This window comes from Lichenostomus cassidix, chromosome 11 (assembly GCF_008360975.1).
Source record: "Lichenostomus cassidix isolate B80296 chromosome 11, HeHo_3.0, whole genome shotgun sequence".
Taxonomy (NCBI): Eukaryota; Metazoa; Chordata; class Aves; order Passeriformes; family Meliphagidae; genus Lichenostomus; species Lichenostomus cassidix.
Genome location: NC_139492.1, coordinates 338,247 through 356,544, shown reverse-complemented (window position 1 = coordinate 356,544; position 18,298 = coordinate 338,247). Strand labels below are relative to the sequence as shown.

Below are 18,298 nucleotides of genomic sequence, written 5' to 3'. Positions count from 1 at the left end.
TCTGAGTGCTCCAGTACCACACAGCCCTTCAAGGCCATGGCCTTTTGGACATTTTGAGCCCAGGACATTCTGTCCTGTCCTCTCTGCACAGACAGAAGGTCCCATGCTGTGCTCAGAGCTCTGCAGGCAGGCACCAAGCCATGTCCTCATTTCTCCTGGTAGCAGAGAGTTCTTAATTCCTCTGATCTGTGATGTGGACTGAATGTGTCATTTTGTACATTGGGCTGTTGATCAACTATAAACTTTAGTCTTGGTGTTAAAATTCCCAGTTGAACTGTCAGCTCAAAAACTAATACTTAAAACAAATATCCCATGTGCAAAAAATCAGTTATTCCTGGGTCTGGACAATCATCAATAATTCTAGGATTAAGGTTATGGGGTCGGATCAAACGCATTTAATGAAACTGGACACTTAGGAGATGGTACATTTTAATTTCCTATTACTAATTCTAAGCAGGCTGCTTAACAGTAGAATGGAGATGAGAAAATACCCTGTTGTGACTCCCAAGGTTGGAGCTGGTTTTCAGCAGCCTGGGGTAGCTGATGGTTGGGCTGAATTCAGTCACTGCATCCAAAAACACTCCACTGGTGCGCAGCTGGCAGTGGTCAGTGCCCAGAGCAGGGACTCAGTCTGGACCACACAGGAGCCACAGTCACCATCTGGGCTAAAAAGGTCCAAAGGGAGCTGAAGCTGTGACTGTCACTGTCATCCCAGCCCAGTGCAGGGTGGGCCCAGTGCAGACCACCCTGGCAGACCTGGGGTCTCCAGCTGCTTGTCCCAACACCCAACTGCCTGATCGGGGCTGGCATGTCAGTGTCCAAGGTCACAGTGAGGACTGGACAGTGATCAGGCTCCTGACCAGGGCCACTCGCATCACACAGGGCTCAGGCAGGGCATTTTAAGGCATGGTGGTCCTTCACCCACCACAGTGCTGGCTCTCAATGGTGGTCTCTCCTTCCCGAACCTTCCAGGAGAGACTGTGTTCCTCAGCAGAGTGATGCCATGTTCCTAATGCTCCAAGCACCTTTATTATAGGAAGCAAGGAAGGTCAGCTCAGGCCCTGCAGACATCTTTAAGCCCTTTCCAGTTCTGAAGCACAGGGAGGGTCTTGGTTCAAGCAGTGAGCTGAGCAAAGCAGACCATCCTTCTGTGAGGGCAGAGCAGGACCTGTGATGATGTCTTTCAGTCGGCACTGACACTACAAACTCATTCTGCACCTGGTTTGGATGTTTTTGTGGAGTTGGCAGCACAACAGAGTCCTGAGGTTTGGGTTTCAGGTACAGCTAGAACTGTACATGCATGCATGGAGGCTGCTGCCCAGCAGCCAGACATGAAACACCAGCCATGCAGCCAGCAGTCCTGTGGGGAGCACAGTCACTTCCAAGCCCATTCAGTATGGACAAGCCTACCAGGAGAAGTTTAGCCATCCCAGATCAAATCCTCTAATTCCTGCCTCACTCTGGCAGTACCATTACCTGTTTGTAATACTTGTTTTCTCTCTCCTGGAACTTACTTTGCCTCTATTCAGCTGAATGCACAGAGATGTGGACTGACAGGGAAGGTAGTTAGAAATGGGAATTGTATTCTCTGCTGTGATGTGGTACCTTTGGAAGTAGAGCTCATGCCAGTGCACAGAAGGGTCTTGGGGAAGGAAGCAGTTTGCTGGGATCTTGAGGGTATCATCAGAAACAAGGAGCAGATACAGCAGGTTCACAAGTTGAGCAGGAGACGGGGGAAGAGTATGGGGGACTGGCCTGAGAATGCTACAGCGCCTTGTTAATCGGCAGCTGATCCATCATATTAAATATCCAGCTGTCAGATATTACCTTTCAAGTGAAAATGAATAACTCCCATTAAGGGCGAAATGGGTTTGAAGTCGATTCGAGACAGATTAAAGTACCGTTATGAATGTGTGTTCGGGGAGGAGGAGACGGGGGCTGTGTATAATATACTTGTCCTTACAGTTTTTAAATAATAGATGTCCCACAAATTTATGTACTGCAGACAGCCAGGGTTCGGGGGAGGAGAAAGGTCAGGGATGTAGTTCTCCCAGTGCCACAACTCGTGGTCTGTTTTGCTGTTGACTTCAGGGCTCATTTGCATTTCTTTGTTTGGCTGGAATAAAATGGCCTTTCCTCCGCTTATCACAGTGGGAGTGTTTGGGTCCCATTGGCTGGGTCCTGCCAAAATCAGGGGTTTGGGAGGACCATGTACTAGGAAGCACCAGATCTGCACATTCCTCAGGAGGCGCAGGCTGAGCTGGCCAGAGCCATCCCAGCAGCACCACTGCTGTCAGCACAGGTGCCATCAATTGGGCTGACAGCCACAACCACCAGCCCTCTCCAGGGCAAATGCATTGCAGCATGTCTCTATGTAGAATGTCGTGGGTCAGCCAGGGGTATGCGTTCTACCTTACTGAGTCAGTCCAGCTCTCCTGGAGGTGACACATGGGCCTTCACCATCTGACCAAGCATTTGTGTGTCCAGTGTAGCCACAGGCCCAGAGTCTCTTGCTCCTGCAGGTTGTAAGCAGCCCCCAGAAAGAGCTGAGATCTTTCTGCTTCTGGCCACCAGTGACACAGTTCCCTTGCTGTGGGACATCAGCAAGAACGAACTAGTTCTGGCCAGGTGTGCATTGTAGGACACAGGTCAGTCCTCAGAGTCATCCTCTTCCCAAGTCCTTAGGGTGTGTGTCAAGCAGTAAATGGAAGCACTGACATCATCCAACCTAGGCCTCTTTGGGGTGTCTTGATGTTAATCACTTTTTGTTGCAGCACCAGCTAGCCAGCCAGAGAAGGAGCTGACGGAGCCTCCAGCATCCTCTAAGCGGATATCGTTTCCCGGCAGCTCTGAGTCGCCTCTCTCCTTTAAGTGGTCAAAAACTTCAGAGGAGACCAAATCAGAGCAGGTAAGGCAGAAGAACCCATCTCTCTGTGCAGGTAATATGTTTCCAATGTGCCAAAAGCAAAGAATAAAATGGGAGAAGGAGGATGAAAGGCACTAACTGGTGGTAGAAGGCATCAAATTATTGAAGCTAGCTGTAAGAGAGGAAAGCAGCAGCTGGAAGATCTGTGTGATTCGTTTGTCTGCTCCGCAGATGTACCAATGTCCATATTGCAAGTACAGCAACACAGATGTGAACCGGCTGCGGGTGCACGCCATGACCCAGCACTCAGTGCAGCCCATGCTTCGCTGCCCACTCTGCCAGGACATGCTGAACAACAAGATCCACCTGCAACTGCACCTCACCCACCTGCACAGCGTGTCACCTGACTGTGTCGAGAAACTCATCATGACGGTAAGTGGCTGTATAGGCAAGCAGAGCGGCTGCCGTCCCAGCATGTCCACTGCCATCCCCACAAAGGTGAGGAGCAGAGAGTTGCTGTGGTGCTCAGCTCCTTCACCTGTCAGAGCTCTGCCATTGACGTTTGCATAGCATACTGCTATGTTGTGTCCATCCTTGAGCCTGTGAAGCTCAAGTGTTGACTGATTTCCCTGTGAAATCAGAATAAATACAATTTCCTTGACCTGATGAGGTCAGAGCATGGGATGGCAGCTTGCGCAGAAGCTTCTGGAAGATGCAGCAGCTGACGGATAAATTGTCACATTAGACACTGTTGTTTCTTTTGTATAATATTTGATGCAAGGTTGTGTATGCATTTAAGAACTTGTCATCAAGTATATAAAATAAGTGTTTATTTTGATTCCTAGCAACTCCTTCCCTTGTGTTTTTTTCTTGCACCCTGTTTCACCTTGTTTTCTCCCTTCTTTGCCAGTTCTTGGCAGTAGAGGTGAATAACGCTATGTTTGTTTTAACACTCATGTTCTTTATCAGCTCCCTCCTGTGACACCTGAGCAAGCATACGCAGCATGGCCCAGCTGCTCTCTTACAGTTTTTTTGCCTTTTCTTTCTGTCACTCTTCCTCTCTACAACTCCCTGAAAGAAGGTTGGAGCCGGGTGGGGTAGGTCTCTTCTACCACATAAGAAGTGACAGGACAAGAGGATTACCTGCAAGCTGAACCAGGGGAGGTTTAGATTGGATATTAGGGAAGATTTCCTCACAGAATGGGTTGGAAAGCCCTATCACAGGCTGCCTAGGGAAGCTGTGAAGTCACTATCCTTGGAGATGTTAAAAAACCACATGGATGTGGCCTTTGACGACATGGTTTATCATGATGTTGGTGTTGGGTTAATGGTTGGACTTGGAAGACTAAAGGTCTTTTCCACCTTTAATGATCCTGTGATTCTGTGATTCTTTTTGTGACTCCTTCTCGAAGACAGGAGTCATAGAGTCACAGAACCACGAGTAGTCTTGGGAGGGACCACTGGAGCTGCTCCAGTCCAGCCTCCCTGCTCAGGCATGGTCCCTTCAACGCATTATTCAGGATTGTGTTTTGACACATTCCTGTTTTGACACAGGATGTTTTGACACATTCCAGACAGCATTTGAGTATCTCCAGGAAAGAAGACTCCAGAGGCTCTCTGGGCAGCCTGTTCCAGTTCCCACTACATAAGTGCTCTTATGCTCTTCCTGCTTTGCCTTACTAGCTGCTGGTCCCCTCAGGGCTTCTCAGGATGTGCCTCTGCCATGCCCGCCACCTGTGCACCTGGGTCATGGAGCTGTCCCATCCCAGAGACCACGGCCTCTGCAACCTGTGTCCATGTCATTGGTGCTGCTCAAGTGTGTAAATACCTTTTAAGGGCTTGGATAGCTCTTGTTCACCTCTTAACTGCATTGGTGGCAGATGTTTTGGCCTTCTAAGAGCAGCGAACAGAAGCCAAGCCCCTTCCCTAGGCCAGTGGGCATAACCAGTTTGGGGTAGCTGTTATTGCTGCTGTGGAGTGGTTTGTTTTGAGCCAGGCAAGGTGTGTGGGCAGGATGTGTGGTCTGGAGCAGGAGCGTTGGGCTGGTCCATCCTCAGGCCCATCTGTGTCCTCCAGGGTATGGTGTAATGGCAGGAGCCCCTGGTGATGGATCTCAGGATGCAGAGCACATGAGGGACAGTCCCTTATTTGAGCATGCCTGCTGTACTGGAGCAGGGCCACAGGGCTCTGCAAGGATCCACAGAGACTGGCCCAGCCATGATGCTCATCCTCGTGCATGTTCCTGGTTTTCCCACCTTTCTTCCGCTTGACACCCAGAGATGCATTTGGGAGAGGGTTGCCTCTCCTCCTCCAGATCTCACAGCATGGGGTGAAGAAGGTGTGTATTTTTGTAGTCTATGACAATATTTTGAGCAATCAGTACAGTTTGTGCAGAACATGGCAGCATCAGAGGGGCCTCATTTTGCTCATTCTCATGAAGCTCCCATCTCAGTCTGACGTGCACATCAGGTGTTGGTGCTGCTGCCAGGGAATTGCAGCTCTGTAACTGGGAGCCGATCCCTCTCGACACAGTGTCTCTGCTCAGCGTTGGAGGAGGCTCCAGTTAATAACACCTTATCAGACGCCGTTCAGGAACCTGCAGTGTCTAATATGTCTGTTGCCATGGTAACAGCTCCTGCTTGTGCTCAGCATCTCCACGCTGCCTGGTTGTGCTCCCTCCTTTTCATATCAGTGAGCAGCCGGGCTGGCTGTCCCATGGGACTGCCATGTCCTCCCACTGGCCCCGACGCAGGGACAGGGGCTGGCCGGGCTGCCTAAGGAACAGAGCACAGGCCACACCCAGTGCCACACAGGGACAGAGGCTGGGGCTCACAATGTCCCCCAATCTCCTGCAGCTTCCATTACACAGGGCTGGTGGGTGAACATGGCCAAGTTCTCTCTCGGTAGCATCTCTGAGCAGGGCCAGGCACCATCTTTCCCGTGTCAGCCTCTGCTTGGGCCTGCTGGACTCCACAGGGCCCTGTAATGAGGGTGAAGTACAGTTTGCCCGTGCAGGCGATTGACAAGACTGATGGGCTGGAGCTGGGAGAGAGGATGGCTTCCCAAGAGCCTCTCGGAGCAGGAGCTCTCTCTCCTCCCACAGCCAGCCTTATCCTTCTGCACATTTCTCTCTCATCGTCTCTGCTGTCAGCTTTCTCTTCCTGAGTTTAGGGCATCATCCCAGTGTTCCAGCCATCTTTCCATCTTTTCTCCTTTGCTCCAGGAGTCATTCCTGCCTGTCCCTACCATCACACTCCCCCCTCCCACTATCTGCATTTTTACCCTCTTTTCCCATTGTCTTTTCTTACTGCTCTCTCCCTTCTGCTGTCACTCAATTTTTCTCTCTCCCTCCTTTTCACCCCCTCCCTCTCCCCCTTTTCCCTCTCACTCTGTGTCTCATTCTCCATCTCGGATGAAGGTAATGAAAATAATCGGGCTTCATTAATTCTGAGCCCTGTGAGATGATAGCCATTTGGAGCCATGTTTGCCAATTAGATGGTCTAAATTAGAAGTGACCTTGGTATACTGCCATCGCTTTGCCTCTCGGAGTCTAATGAAGCTTTTCACTCCAGCACCCTCTCTCTCTCTCTCTTTGTAATGGAAATTACCTCCTTTGTCTGGTGGGGAACCTTGCCTCCCGTCTGTATTTCCCCTGGCTTCATAGACATGAGGACAGTGATGTATCTCCTCAGACCTCTTCTAGAGGTTTTCTTTTCAGAGCCGCATGATTCCAGCATGTTGGGGTATATTCAGAGGAACTGTCCCCTCATTTGGTGTCTGTGGACATTCAGCACAGGCAGGAACAGTGTGAAGGGAGCTGGCTGCTCACACCAGCCAAGAGTAATTTTTTGGACATGTCAGCAATATGCAGGTTCTCATTGGTGGGTGTTGGGCTCTGAGCCTCCAGCCCTGCACACAAGCAGCTCTGCAGTTGGTTGTTAAAAATCCAGTAGATCCTGTGGTGGCAGGAGCTGTGCTTGTTGCTCCTGGAGGTTGTCACCAGTGAGGAGTGGCCCCACTGGTTGTTCTCCAGTGGAGTGACAGGTTTGTAGGTGTCAGGGTGTATGTGATCTGCTGAGGATACTGGTGGGGCAGGGAAGCAGGAGAGCTGTCCCATCAGCCCTCAGGTGCTCTGTAACAGTCCTCACTTGGCCACCATGTCCATAGAAATGGCCATTGAAGTGGGGTGCACCTGCCTCTCCCTGGATCTCATCATAAAGACATTTTATCTGCTGAAGGGGTCTGAATTTCACCCAAAAGGTAGGGTCCTTGGAAGCAGAGAGGCTTGTCCATCAACTTCCCATCCTCTAAGGACTTTCTGTGTGGTAACAGTAGGAGAACTTAGATGGAGCTCAGCCGTTGGAGCTGCAGGGGATGGTTTGATCAGGCTGTGCACAGAGGTGGATCCGGGGTGACCGAGACAGAGGTGCCATGCTGCAGTGAGCTTTGCTGGTGACTTGTGGGCCAGGAGATGGTGACTGCAGCCACACAGGGGGTATGGTTTGGTGTTAGACAGAAAAGCATAGGTATGAGCAGGAGAATGGAAGGGAGGAGACAAACCACATCTGTTGAACTCACAGCTGCAGGGTTGTGTTTTAGTAATGACTCACAGTGACTGACATGTTGCTGTTGTGAAACAGTGTTGGAGACATTTAAACAGGTAGACAGGAACCGAGGAGGGGGAGGGATTGCCAAGCCGAGAAGGGATGCCAGGATGACACACCAGGTATCGCCTGTGCAGGTGAGAGGGAGGTGGAGAGCGTTTGACAGCCACACACTCTAATATGGGCTGTGCTCCAGCTAAACACGCTCTCTCGATCACTGGGACAATTAATGCCATGAAATACATCTGCAGTACAAAATGCTGTGTTGTCACAGAGCACTGCTCCTGCCTCACCTGCCAGGGAGCCGTGGTCCACTGCACCTTCATGCCCCATCGTGCCCCCACTCTTGGTTTATATCAAAAGCAGCCTCAGCGTGCAAGGCCAATTCTGCAGGTCCAAGGAAATGAGATGGCCTCAGATAGTTTTACAGTGTAAAAGGACAAACCCTTCAAAAAGGGCAGTCTGGAATGTCTGTGCAAGGTGATTTGAAATGTGCAGCCCATTTGCACTCAGTGTATCTTTGCCACCTGCTCGGGGCTGGTCCAGGGGGATGAAAGGATGGAAGGTCCTGCCCTGGATCATGGTGTAGGAAAGGGGCAGGAACAGCCTGGATGGAGCCAGAGGATTAGAGTGGGTCCAGTTGCTGACCAGTGCCTTGTTTCAAGTGGTTTGCTTCCCAAGGCCAGCCCATGGCTGCACTGCCACAGTTCTCCCATCCGTACCCAGGATTTCCAGTTCCCTGCACTTTTTTCCAAGCTTTTTTCTGTTTGCCTTTGGGAATTTTGTGCCTGTAGCAATTTAATGTACCACAGCCTTTTTTTTTTCTTCCTTTTTTTTTCCTTGTGGTGGAGGGAGGATAGAAGGAAGGGAAGCAATGGTGGCTGTGGAGATGCAGGTAGATAAAGGTAATTACTTAAACACATATAGGGCAGGACTTACAGGTTTGGAGCTCCAGATTAAGATGCAGAGGAGCATGTGAGGTTGATGATTATATTTCGGGGAGAGTTAATTGACGGAAGGTGAAGGCAGACAAAGAACCGCTGCTTACTGCCTTCTTGAATCCCAATCAGGAATTATGATTAAAGACGCGGCGAGACAACAGAGGCCTGATGAATTGGTGTCTTTTTTTTTTCTTTTTTGCCGTCATTCACACTTGATTGACTTCAACCTTTCAAGTGCAAAAGTCTCTCTTTTCCATTATTATTCATAGCCATCTGAGTTTTTCTAATTAAAGTGTATGAAAACAATTACTGATCCATCGTACTGAGCGTGGTGGTGGGGACGGCTGCTGTACTCTAAAGCCTATGAAAAGCCACAGCTCTATAATGATGTGCAGCTGAGGTGTTAGATAATTTTATTCTTTTTCTACTCTGTTGGGGTTTTTTTTAATTTCTCATTATTTATTTTTCATAATTCCTAAAGATCCTAGGAAAGCAGGCTCTCCCTGCTGCTAGAGCTGAGAGGGATGGTTTCTGCTTGCCTCCCCTTCTTGGCATCCATGCTCGTCCCCCTCCTCTGAGCCCAGCTACTGGAAATTACTCACTGACCTTTCATGTCTCCCAGCCCACCGCCCACAGCCATCACACTCTTCTGTTTTGAGTAGAAGGTGGAATGAGTTTGGTGTTCTCAGCTCCCTTCCTGGGATGTGTCAGCTGCCTTCTCTGCTGCTCCATGGGACCTGGCACTTGCTGCCCTGCGCTGGCTAGCCCTGGAAGTGGGGGAGCTCTGTGTCCCTCACAGCTCAGGTCATGGCTCTGCAGCCCCGTCTGTGCCCCCGTTTCATCCTGAGATTTTCCATGAGCTTTAGCTTCACCACAGGTGTGCCCCTATCTCCTGCAGTTCACCCAGAGCATTGTAGTCCTGGGCTGTGCAGAAAGCTGGGTAGGTGGCATGCAGCCGCCACACACATTCGCTCACTCCTGAAATCCAGGGTTCAGCTGCCCTCTCCATATCTAGCAGAAGGATGGAGAGGCTTGTTTTGCTAGGAAACATACCTGAATGGAAGTGTTTAGTTCTGCTTCACCTTCCCAGCAGCTGGAGGCTGGGAGCAGGAGCACCACAGGCATCACCAGGAGCACCTGATGAAAGGGCAACGCTCCCAGGGTGTCAGCAGGGTGGCATGGGCAGCTGCTCGAGGCTCTAGAGGAGTCTTCACCTGCCACAGGCATTGACCAGCACTGGCAGCCCTGCGCTGGGAAACACAGGGATGGTGACAGGTCTGTTTGCCCCAGTGCTGTGAGGCAGCATTCCAGCAGTGTGAGACATTGGGTCCAGACATTCAGGAGGACATTCATTGTCCACATTTGATGCCAGCCAGGCTGCTGGTGAGATGGCTTTTGTCCAAGTATGTGCAAAGAAACAGTTTTCCAGAAAAGGATGAGTGTGTGCATTTGGCTCTTCCAAAGAGCCTCTCCAGCTGAGCAAAACCAGTGCAGACTCTCTGGCTCTTTTGAAGCATTGGTGTCCCTGTACTGCACTGGTTTTGCTGGTGCAGGATCTAGCCAAATACTTGAAGAGGGGTGAAGGGAATGTATCAGTCAGAGCAAGGAAAGGGTTACCAAAAGCTTTTTATTTCACAATTTGCTTTCTCCTTAGTCCTTTCTTATTCATCCTTTCCTTTGTCACCTCTCTCCTTATTTGTACTTTTCTTTCTCATACCCCTCCTTTCCCTGCATCGATATGCTTTGAAAACAGTGCTGCAATGCTCTCTGGTTCAAGATTACAGTGTACTTTACTAGGTATGATTTAATTAGGGGCCTTATTATGTTTTCAGCAGCTTAAGGTGGGCCTTTCAACTTATCTACCTAATTGGTTGCACAAGAAGTTTCACAGCCCATGACAAAACATTGTCAGTGATCAAAGTCTGAATTCCACATAAAGGAAAAATATTAATAATAAGATTATTCTTCAAGTGTGCACTGCTAATTATGTCCAGAATGTAACTGTAGAAACACTTTTGACTGATTGGAGCTTTGTCTAATAAATACAAGTCTTCAGTGAGCTGTGAAAAATGACGCCTCTGACTTCACAATACCAATGTGTAGTTTTGCCACTGAAGATGTTTGAAGTATTTTCCTGTGTTTTTCCTCTCCCTATGTCCTTTCCCCTTGTCTCTAGGTGACAACCCCTGAGGTGATGATGCCCAGCAGCATGTTCCTCCCGGCAGCTGCTCCAGAGAAGGATGGGAACTCAGGTGCAGAGGAGCTGGGGAAGCAGTCTGGTGAGTGCAGGTCAATGAGGTCCACGGTCCCACCACTCTCCCAGCTCCATCATCTGGTCAGGGATCACTTTCATTCCTGTTAGTCCTCTCTTCGATAGAACTATGATTCAAATACTGTGTTCAGTTTGATGAACCTTCTTTTTTGAAAATAGGCAGGGCATCAAAAAGGAACAGTAAAGACAGAGATGACCAAATGGCTTTTGCTTGAAAGGGAGAATTGAAGGTGATAAATACTCTAAGGGATGTGTGAGGGAATAATTTCCAGATATTCAAAGTGGGCAAGGAAGTAAATTGTGTAGGTTTATGCAGTGGGCCATGATGAGGTTAATGGGCTGGTGTTGAAACAAATGAATGAAGACAGAGGAGAGATGTTAGAAATACCTGTAGGATTAAAAACCACAGAGTATTCAGGACTGAAGGAGGGCGTTGATCTACCGTGGTGTGCTGGTGTAATTTTGGCGTTTGCTCTGTTTTCACAGAAATCTCTGAGGATGTGGGGAAGACCCTTTTGCCATCGGACAGTGCAGAGCACAGCGGGGACCTCAAGCCCACTCCAGCTGATCCAAGCGCTGCCCGGGAGGACTCTGGCTTCCTTTGCTGGAAGAAGGGCTGCAGCCAGGTGTTCAAGAGCTCAGCAGCCCTGCAGACACACTTCAACAACGTCCACGCCAAGCGGCCTCAGCTGCCAGTCTCTGACCGCCACGTCTACAAGTACCGCTGCAACCAGTGCAGCCTGGCCTTCAAAACCATTGAGAAGCTGCAGCTCCACTCCCAGTACCACGTCATCCGCGCAGCCACCATGTGCTGCCTCTGCCAGCGCAGCTTCCGAACCTTCCAGGCCCTGAAGAAGCACCTGGAAACCAGCCACCTGGAGCTGAGTGAGGCTGACATTCAGCAGCTGTACGGTGGTCTCTTGGTCAACGGGGACCTCCTTGCTATGGGCGACCCCTCGCTTGCAGAGGACCACACAATAATAGTCGAGGAAGATAAGGAAGAGGAGAGCGACCTGGAAGACAAGCAGAGCCCGACAGGCAGCGATTCAGGGTCAGTGCAAGAGGACTCTGGCTCAGAACCAAAAAGGGCCTTACCCTTCAGGAAGGGCCCTAACTTCACTATGGAGAAATTCCTAGATCCATCTCGCCCCTACAAATGCACAGTTTGTAAGGAGTCCTTCACACAGAAGAATATTCTACTGGTCCATTACAATTCTGTTTCTCATCTGCATAAACTGAAACGAGCCCTCCAAGAGTCTGCTACTGGGCAACCCGAGCCTACCAGCAGCCCAGACAACAAACCTTTCAAGTGTAACACCTGCAACGTGGCCTACAGCCAGAGCTCAACCCTGGAGATCCACATGAGGTCTGTCCTGCACCAGACCAAGGCTCGCGCAGCCAAGCTGGAGGCAGCTGGCAGCAGCAGCAACGGAACTGGCAACAGCAGCAGCAGCCTCTCCCTGGGTTCGTCCACGCCAAGCCCTGTGAGTGCCAGCAACAGCAATGCTTTTGCAACCACCAGCACGAGCACTTCAGGCACCACTCCCATTCCCAGCCTGCTCAACCAGGTCTCCAGCGACAGTGTGGGAATTCCTCCCTTGGGTAATGCTTTAAGCACTAACATCTCCTCCCCTTCAGAGCCCAAAGAGGTGAACCGCAAGAAGCTGGCAGACATGATTGCATCCAGGCAGCAGCAGCAGCAGCAACAACAGCAGCAGCAGCAGCAGCAGCAGCAGCAGCAGCAACAAGCTCAAACCTTGGCACAGGCACAGGCACAGGTCCAGGCCCACCTGCAGCAGGAGCTGCAGCAGCAAGCTGCTCTCCTTCAGTCCCAGCTCTTCAACCCAGCACTTTTGCCGCACTTTCCAATGACCACTGAGACCCTTCTGCAGCTGCAGCAGCAGCAGCATCTTCTATTCCCATTCTACATCCCCAGTGCCGAGTTCCAGCTCAATCCAGAAGTCAGTTTGCCTGTCACCAGTGGTGCACTGACATTGACTGGGACGGGTCCAAGTTTGCTGGAGGACCTGAAGGCACAAGTTCAGCTCCCTCAGCAGAGCCATCCACAGCTCTTGCAGCAGCAGCAAGGTCAGCTGTCCTTGTCACAACCCCACTCTGTCCTGTTACAGCAGAGCCAGCATCCAGAGAAGAAGAATAAATCCATAGTGAAGGAGAAAGATAAAGAAACCCCACGGGAAAGGGAAAGCACAGAGAGAGGAGACAATAATGTAACATTGAAGGAGTCTCTGCCTGATAACTTAAAGCCCAAAGAGAAGAAGGACTTTGTGCCAGGCAGCAGTTCGGAGCCCTCCATACTGCCTCCACGGATTGCTTCCGACGCAAGGGGCAACGCCACCAAAGCCTTGCTGGAAAACTTCGGCTTTGAGCTTGTCATTCAGTACAACGAGAACAAGCAAAAGGTGCAGAAGAAAAACGGGAAGACAGAGCAAGGTGAGAACTTGGAAAAGCTGGAGTGTGATACATGTGGCAAGTTCTTCTCAAACATCCTCATCCTGAAGAGCCACCAAGAGCATGTTCACCAACATTACTTTCCCTTTAAGCAGTTAGAGAGATTCGCCAAACAATACAGAGAACACTATGACAAACTGTACCCACTGCGGCCGCAGACCCCAGAGCCACCGCCCCCCCCTCCACCGCCCCCTCCACCGCTCCCTCCAGCTCCTCAGCCAGCTGCTGCTCCTGCTATCCCTACTTCTGCCCCACCAATCACCTCTCCCACAATCGCACCAGCCCAGCCATCTGTGCCACTCACCCAGCTCTCCATGCCTATGGAGCTCCCCATCTTCTCACCACTCATGATGCAAACCATGCCCCTGCAGACATTACCAGCACAGCTGCCGCCTCAGCTGGGCCCTGTAGACCCTCTGCCCGCCGACTTGGCTCAGTTGTACCAGCATCAGCTCAACCCCAGCCTTCTCCAGCAGCAGCAGAACAAGAGGCCACGAACGCGGATCACCGACGACCAGCTCAGAGTCCTTCGGCAGTATTTTGACATCAACAATTCCCCAAGTGAGGAACAGATCAAAGAGATGGCGGACAAATCTGGATTGCCCCAGAAAGTGATCAAACACTGGTTCAGAAACACCCTGTTCAAGGAACGCCAACGCAACAAGGATTCGCCATACAACTTCAGCAACCCTCCCATTACCAGCCTGGAAGAGCTGAAGATAGACTCACGGCCTCCTTCTCCAGAACCTCAAAAGCAGGAATACTGGGGAAGTAAGCGGTCCTCTCGGACACGCTTTACTGACTACCAACTCAGAGTCCTGCAAGACTTCTTTGATGCCAATGCTTATCCAAAGGATGATGAATTCGAGCAGCTTTCTAACCTGCTGAACCTCCCAACACGTGTTATAGTGGTGTGGTTCCAGAATGCCCGTCAGAAAGCTAGGAAAAATTATGAGAATCAGGGAGAAGGCAAAGATGGGGAGCGACGGGAGCTCACAAACGACAGGTACATTAGAACAAGCAACTTGAACTACCAGTGCAAAAAGTGCAGTCTGGTCTTTCAGCGCATTTTTGATCTCATTAAACACCAGAAAAAGCTTTGTTACAAAGATGAGGATGAGGATGGACAGGATGATAGCCAGAACGAAGACTCTATGGATGCAATAGAGCTCTTGACTCCAACCAGTTCCTCCTGCAGCACACCGATGCCCTCACAAGCTTACAGCACACCTACATCTTCAGCCAACGTGACCTCCTCAGCTTTTCTGCAGCTCACAGCAGAGGCAGACGATTCCTCCACCTTTAGTTCTAAAGTAGAAGCTACAGATGAGAAACCAAAGCAGTCTGAACCTCCAAGTACACAGCAAAACCAAACCCAAGAGAAGCAAGTGCAACCAAAGCAAGAGTCTCAGCCTCAACAGGACCAAGGAGAACAAAAGACAAGTTCAGCACACCAAAAGATTTCACAGTTATCTTCCCCCTCGTCACTGCAACAGCCACCTCCTCCTCCTACTCAGCCCCCTCAGTGCTCCTTGTCACAGTCAAGTCCAAGTCCATCTCAGCTCTCACATTTATCCCTCAAACCCATTCACACCTCCACCCCTCAGCAGCTGGCAAACCTACCTCCTCAGCTAATCCCATACCAGTGTGACCAGTGTAAACTGGCATTTCCTTCCTTTGAGCATTGGCAGGAGCATCAGCAGCTCCATTTCCTGAGTGCACAGAACCAGTTTATCCACCCCCCATTCCTGGACAGAACACTGGATATGCCATTCATGCTTTTTGATCCCAGTAATCCACTACTGGCAAGCCAACTGCTGTCTGGAACATTACCACAGATTCCAGCAAGCTCAGCCACCTCGCCATCAACTCCAACATCTACCATGAACACGCTGAAGAGAAAGCTGGAGGAAAAGGCCAGTGCAAGCCCTGGAGAGAATGACAGTGGCACTGGGGGAGAAGAACCCCAAAGGGATAAGCGTCTAAGGACAACCATTACCCCTGAGCAGCTGGAAATTCTGTACCAGAAATACTTGCTTGACTCCAATCCCACACGGAAGATGCTGGATCACATTGCACATGAAGTGGGCTTGAAGAAGCGCGTGGTACAGGTTTGGTTCCAGAACACCCGTGCACGAGAGAGGAAGGGGCAGTTCAGAGCTGTGGGGCCTGCCCAAGCCCACAGACGATGTCCCTTCTGCCGAGCTCTCTTTAAAGCAAAGACAGCTCTGGAAGCTCATATCCGATCCCGTCACTGGCATGAGGCCAAGAGAGCTGGGTACAACCTGACACTGTCTGCTATGCTTCTGGACTGCGATGGGGGACTCCAGATGAAGGGAGACATCTTTGATGGAGCCAGTTTTTCCCACATGCCACCAACTAGCAGCGATGGACAGAGCGTTCCCCTCTCTCCGGTGAACAAGAGTATCGAACTGTCACCTCGAACTCTGCTAAGTCCATCCTCCATTAAGGTCGAAGGGATTGAAGACTTTGAGAGTCCCTCCATGTCTTCAGTCAATCTAAGCTTTGACCAGACAAAGCTGGACAATGATGACTGCTCTTCTGTCAATACCGCAATCACAGACACCACCACAGGAGACGAAGGGAACGCAGACAACGATAGTGCAACAGGGATTGCAACTGAAACCAAATCCACATCGGGACCCAGCGAAGGTCTGACTAAAGCAGCTATGATAGCAATGTCTGAATATGAAGATCGTCTGTCTTCTGGCCTGGTCAGCCCAGCTCCCAGCTTCTACAGCAAAGAGTACGACAATGAAGGTACCGTGGACTATAGTGAAACCTCCAGCCTTGCAGACCCCTGCTCGCCCAGCCCTGGTGCAAGTGGTTCAGCCAGCAAGTCTGGCGAAAGCGGGGACCGGCCTGGGCAGAAGCGCTTTCGCACTCAGATGACTAATCTCCAGCTCAAGGTTCTTAAGTCATGCTTTAATGACTACAGGACGCCAACCATGCTGGAGTGTGAGGTCCTGGGCAATGACATTGGACTGCCAAAGAGAGTTGTTCAGGTCTGGTTCCAGAATGCGAGGGCGAAAGAGAAGAAGTCAAAACTCAGCATGGCCAAGCATTTTGGTATAAACCAAACGAGTTACGAGGGACCCAAAACAGAGTGCACTTTGTGTGGCATCAAGTACAGCGCTCGGCTGTCTGTACGTGACCATATCTTCTCTCAACAGCATATCTCCAAAGTTAAAGAAACCATTGGAAGTCAGTTGGATAAGGAAAAGGAGTATTTCGACCCAGCTACTGTACGTCAGTTGATGGCTCAACAGGAGCTGGACCGAATCAAAAAAGCCAACGAGGTTCTTGGTCTGGCAGCTCAACAGCAGGGCATGTTTGACAACACCCCCTTGCAAGCTCTTAACCTTCCTGCTGCCTACCCAGCACTACAGGGCATCCCTCCAGTCTTGCTCCCAGGCCTCAACAGCCCATCCTTACCTGGCTTCACTCCATCCAACACAGGTGAGTACAGGTGTTATCCTGCTTGGGCACACCTTCACTTGGTGCATACCTAGCACAAGCAGTTGTTCCCTCAGGAATGACTGGTTACAGGATTCCTGGCCCATTAGTTCAGCATGTTGACTTCACAGCAAAAAAGCAATAGGTATTATATCTTTAATTCCTAAACTCAGGAAGTTCTATAGCAAAGTCTGAACTAGAGCAACATCTAGACATGCTGCATATCCCTGTGTGTTAGCACAGACTAGAAATCCTGAAGCTCCTTCAAGGAAGTGGAATAGAGATTTCTCCACTGGAACAAAAGGACTAATGCTGAATACACTTTCCATTATTTCATTCCTTTTGATATTCAGTTTATGTAGTGCCATTCCAAGTGTTCAAAAATCCAAATTGTTTCTAGAGAAAGGTGTGATGTGCATGGTAGCACTGGTGACAGATGCCCAGAGCATCTTTATGTGTCCCCGTGGTGACCTCTGGGATGAATCCCAATGCAGCTGAGGATCGGTTTTGAGTGATGGCTGGGTATGACCTGAAGACACCTCCTCAGCAAACAACGGTGTAATTGGGGGACATATTTAGTTTCTATTTTAATAAGATTTCTCTTAACAATGCTACATAAAAATGAAATTTGTCATAATCCTTTGGGTGGCCTAATCTCAGATACTGGAGTTTATCTTTTGAGGATGCTTCTTTTCCTTGTACGTTGTAGGTAGGTGGAAAGTCTAAGACATGTAGCAAACACTCACAATGAAAGGTGCAGCACAGTGACCAGCAGTGACCTAGAAAATGTGATCCAAAGGCTTTGTTTCATTATGTGTCTGAAGGGCCTCTGTGCATGCCAGGGGTTTTCTGTGTTACCCTTCTCACCACAGATCTCATTTCAGAGCAGTCAGCCAGAAGCATCACTTTGGCAAATCATATCATCACCCTATTGCAGGTTGCTGTGTGGTGTTTGCTTAGTGCCCCAAATTTACAACAACTGAAATTACTTTTTTGCACTTCAGTTATATTGTTGCTTTTATTTTTCCCCAAAGCACAGGATGCATCCTGGGGAGATGGGACTGTGTCTGATGAATCTTAAACGCTGTCGGTGACTGCCTAGACAGGACTGAACTGTTTAGAAAGTCAAACAGACTATTTGTGGCCTTTAGATAAAGCTCCAAAGGTCAGGCCATGGCAGCTCCAGGCCTGTCAGAGCACATGAGGCCATGCATCCAGGAATGCTGTGAATTACCTCCTGCTCCTTCCCTTGAACCTCTCAGGGATGTTCAGTTGGGAAACATTCATTTCAGTGGTGTCCATCTATATCATGCCCTTATCCAAGATCTCCAGGGCCGCTGTGTGGAGCCTCACTCCATACCTGTCCTCGCAAATCACTCTTGTCTCAGCACCATGTCAGGAGCAGACACAGGTTCCAGAAGGGTTTTTCCCCCCCTGTAGCCACCCTCTTAGCGGCCTTCCTGCAGTTCCTTGGCAGTGCAACCTAAAATAAAAGTTGCCATGCCTCCATGGCTGGTTCCAGGCTCTGCCACTGATCCTGCCCAGGCTGGTCTCTGAGCAGCCCCTGCCGCAGTGGTGGCACTCAGGTTTGTTAGGGACAGGTCAGGTTTTGTCCTGGGTTTTACAGCAGGTGGATCCTGCAGCAGATTCCTGCTTAGGAGCTGGGGAA

The 18,298-nt window shown here is 50.1% G+C and overlaps 1 protein-coding gene across 10 annotated transcripts in view; it reads left to right on the top strand.

Annotated features, from left to right (window-relative positions):
• ZFHX3 (zinc finger homeobox 3) overlaps positions 1 to 18,298 on the top strand; it is a 480,743-nt gene that overhangs the window by 456,175 nt on the left and 6,270 nt on the right. For all 10 annotated transcript variants that reach the window (XM_085071261.1, XM_085071268.1, XM_085071270.1 and 7 more), the window contains 4 exons: positions 2,775 to 2,908; positions 3,098 to 3,298; positions 10,588 to 10,690; positions 11,170 to 16,632. In XM_085071261.1, coding sequence (XP_084927387.1) covers positions 2,775 to 2,908; positions 3,098 to 3,298; positions 10,588 to 10,690; positions 11,170 to 16,632 — 5,901 coding nt within the window. The remainder of the gene's footprint in view (positions 1 to 2,774; positions 2,909 to 3,097; positions 3,299 to 10,587; positions 10,691 to 11,169; positions 16,633 to 18,298) is intronic.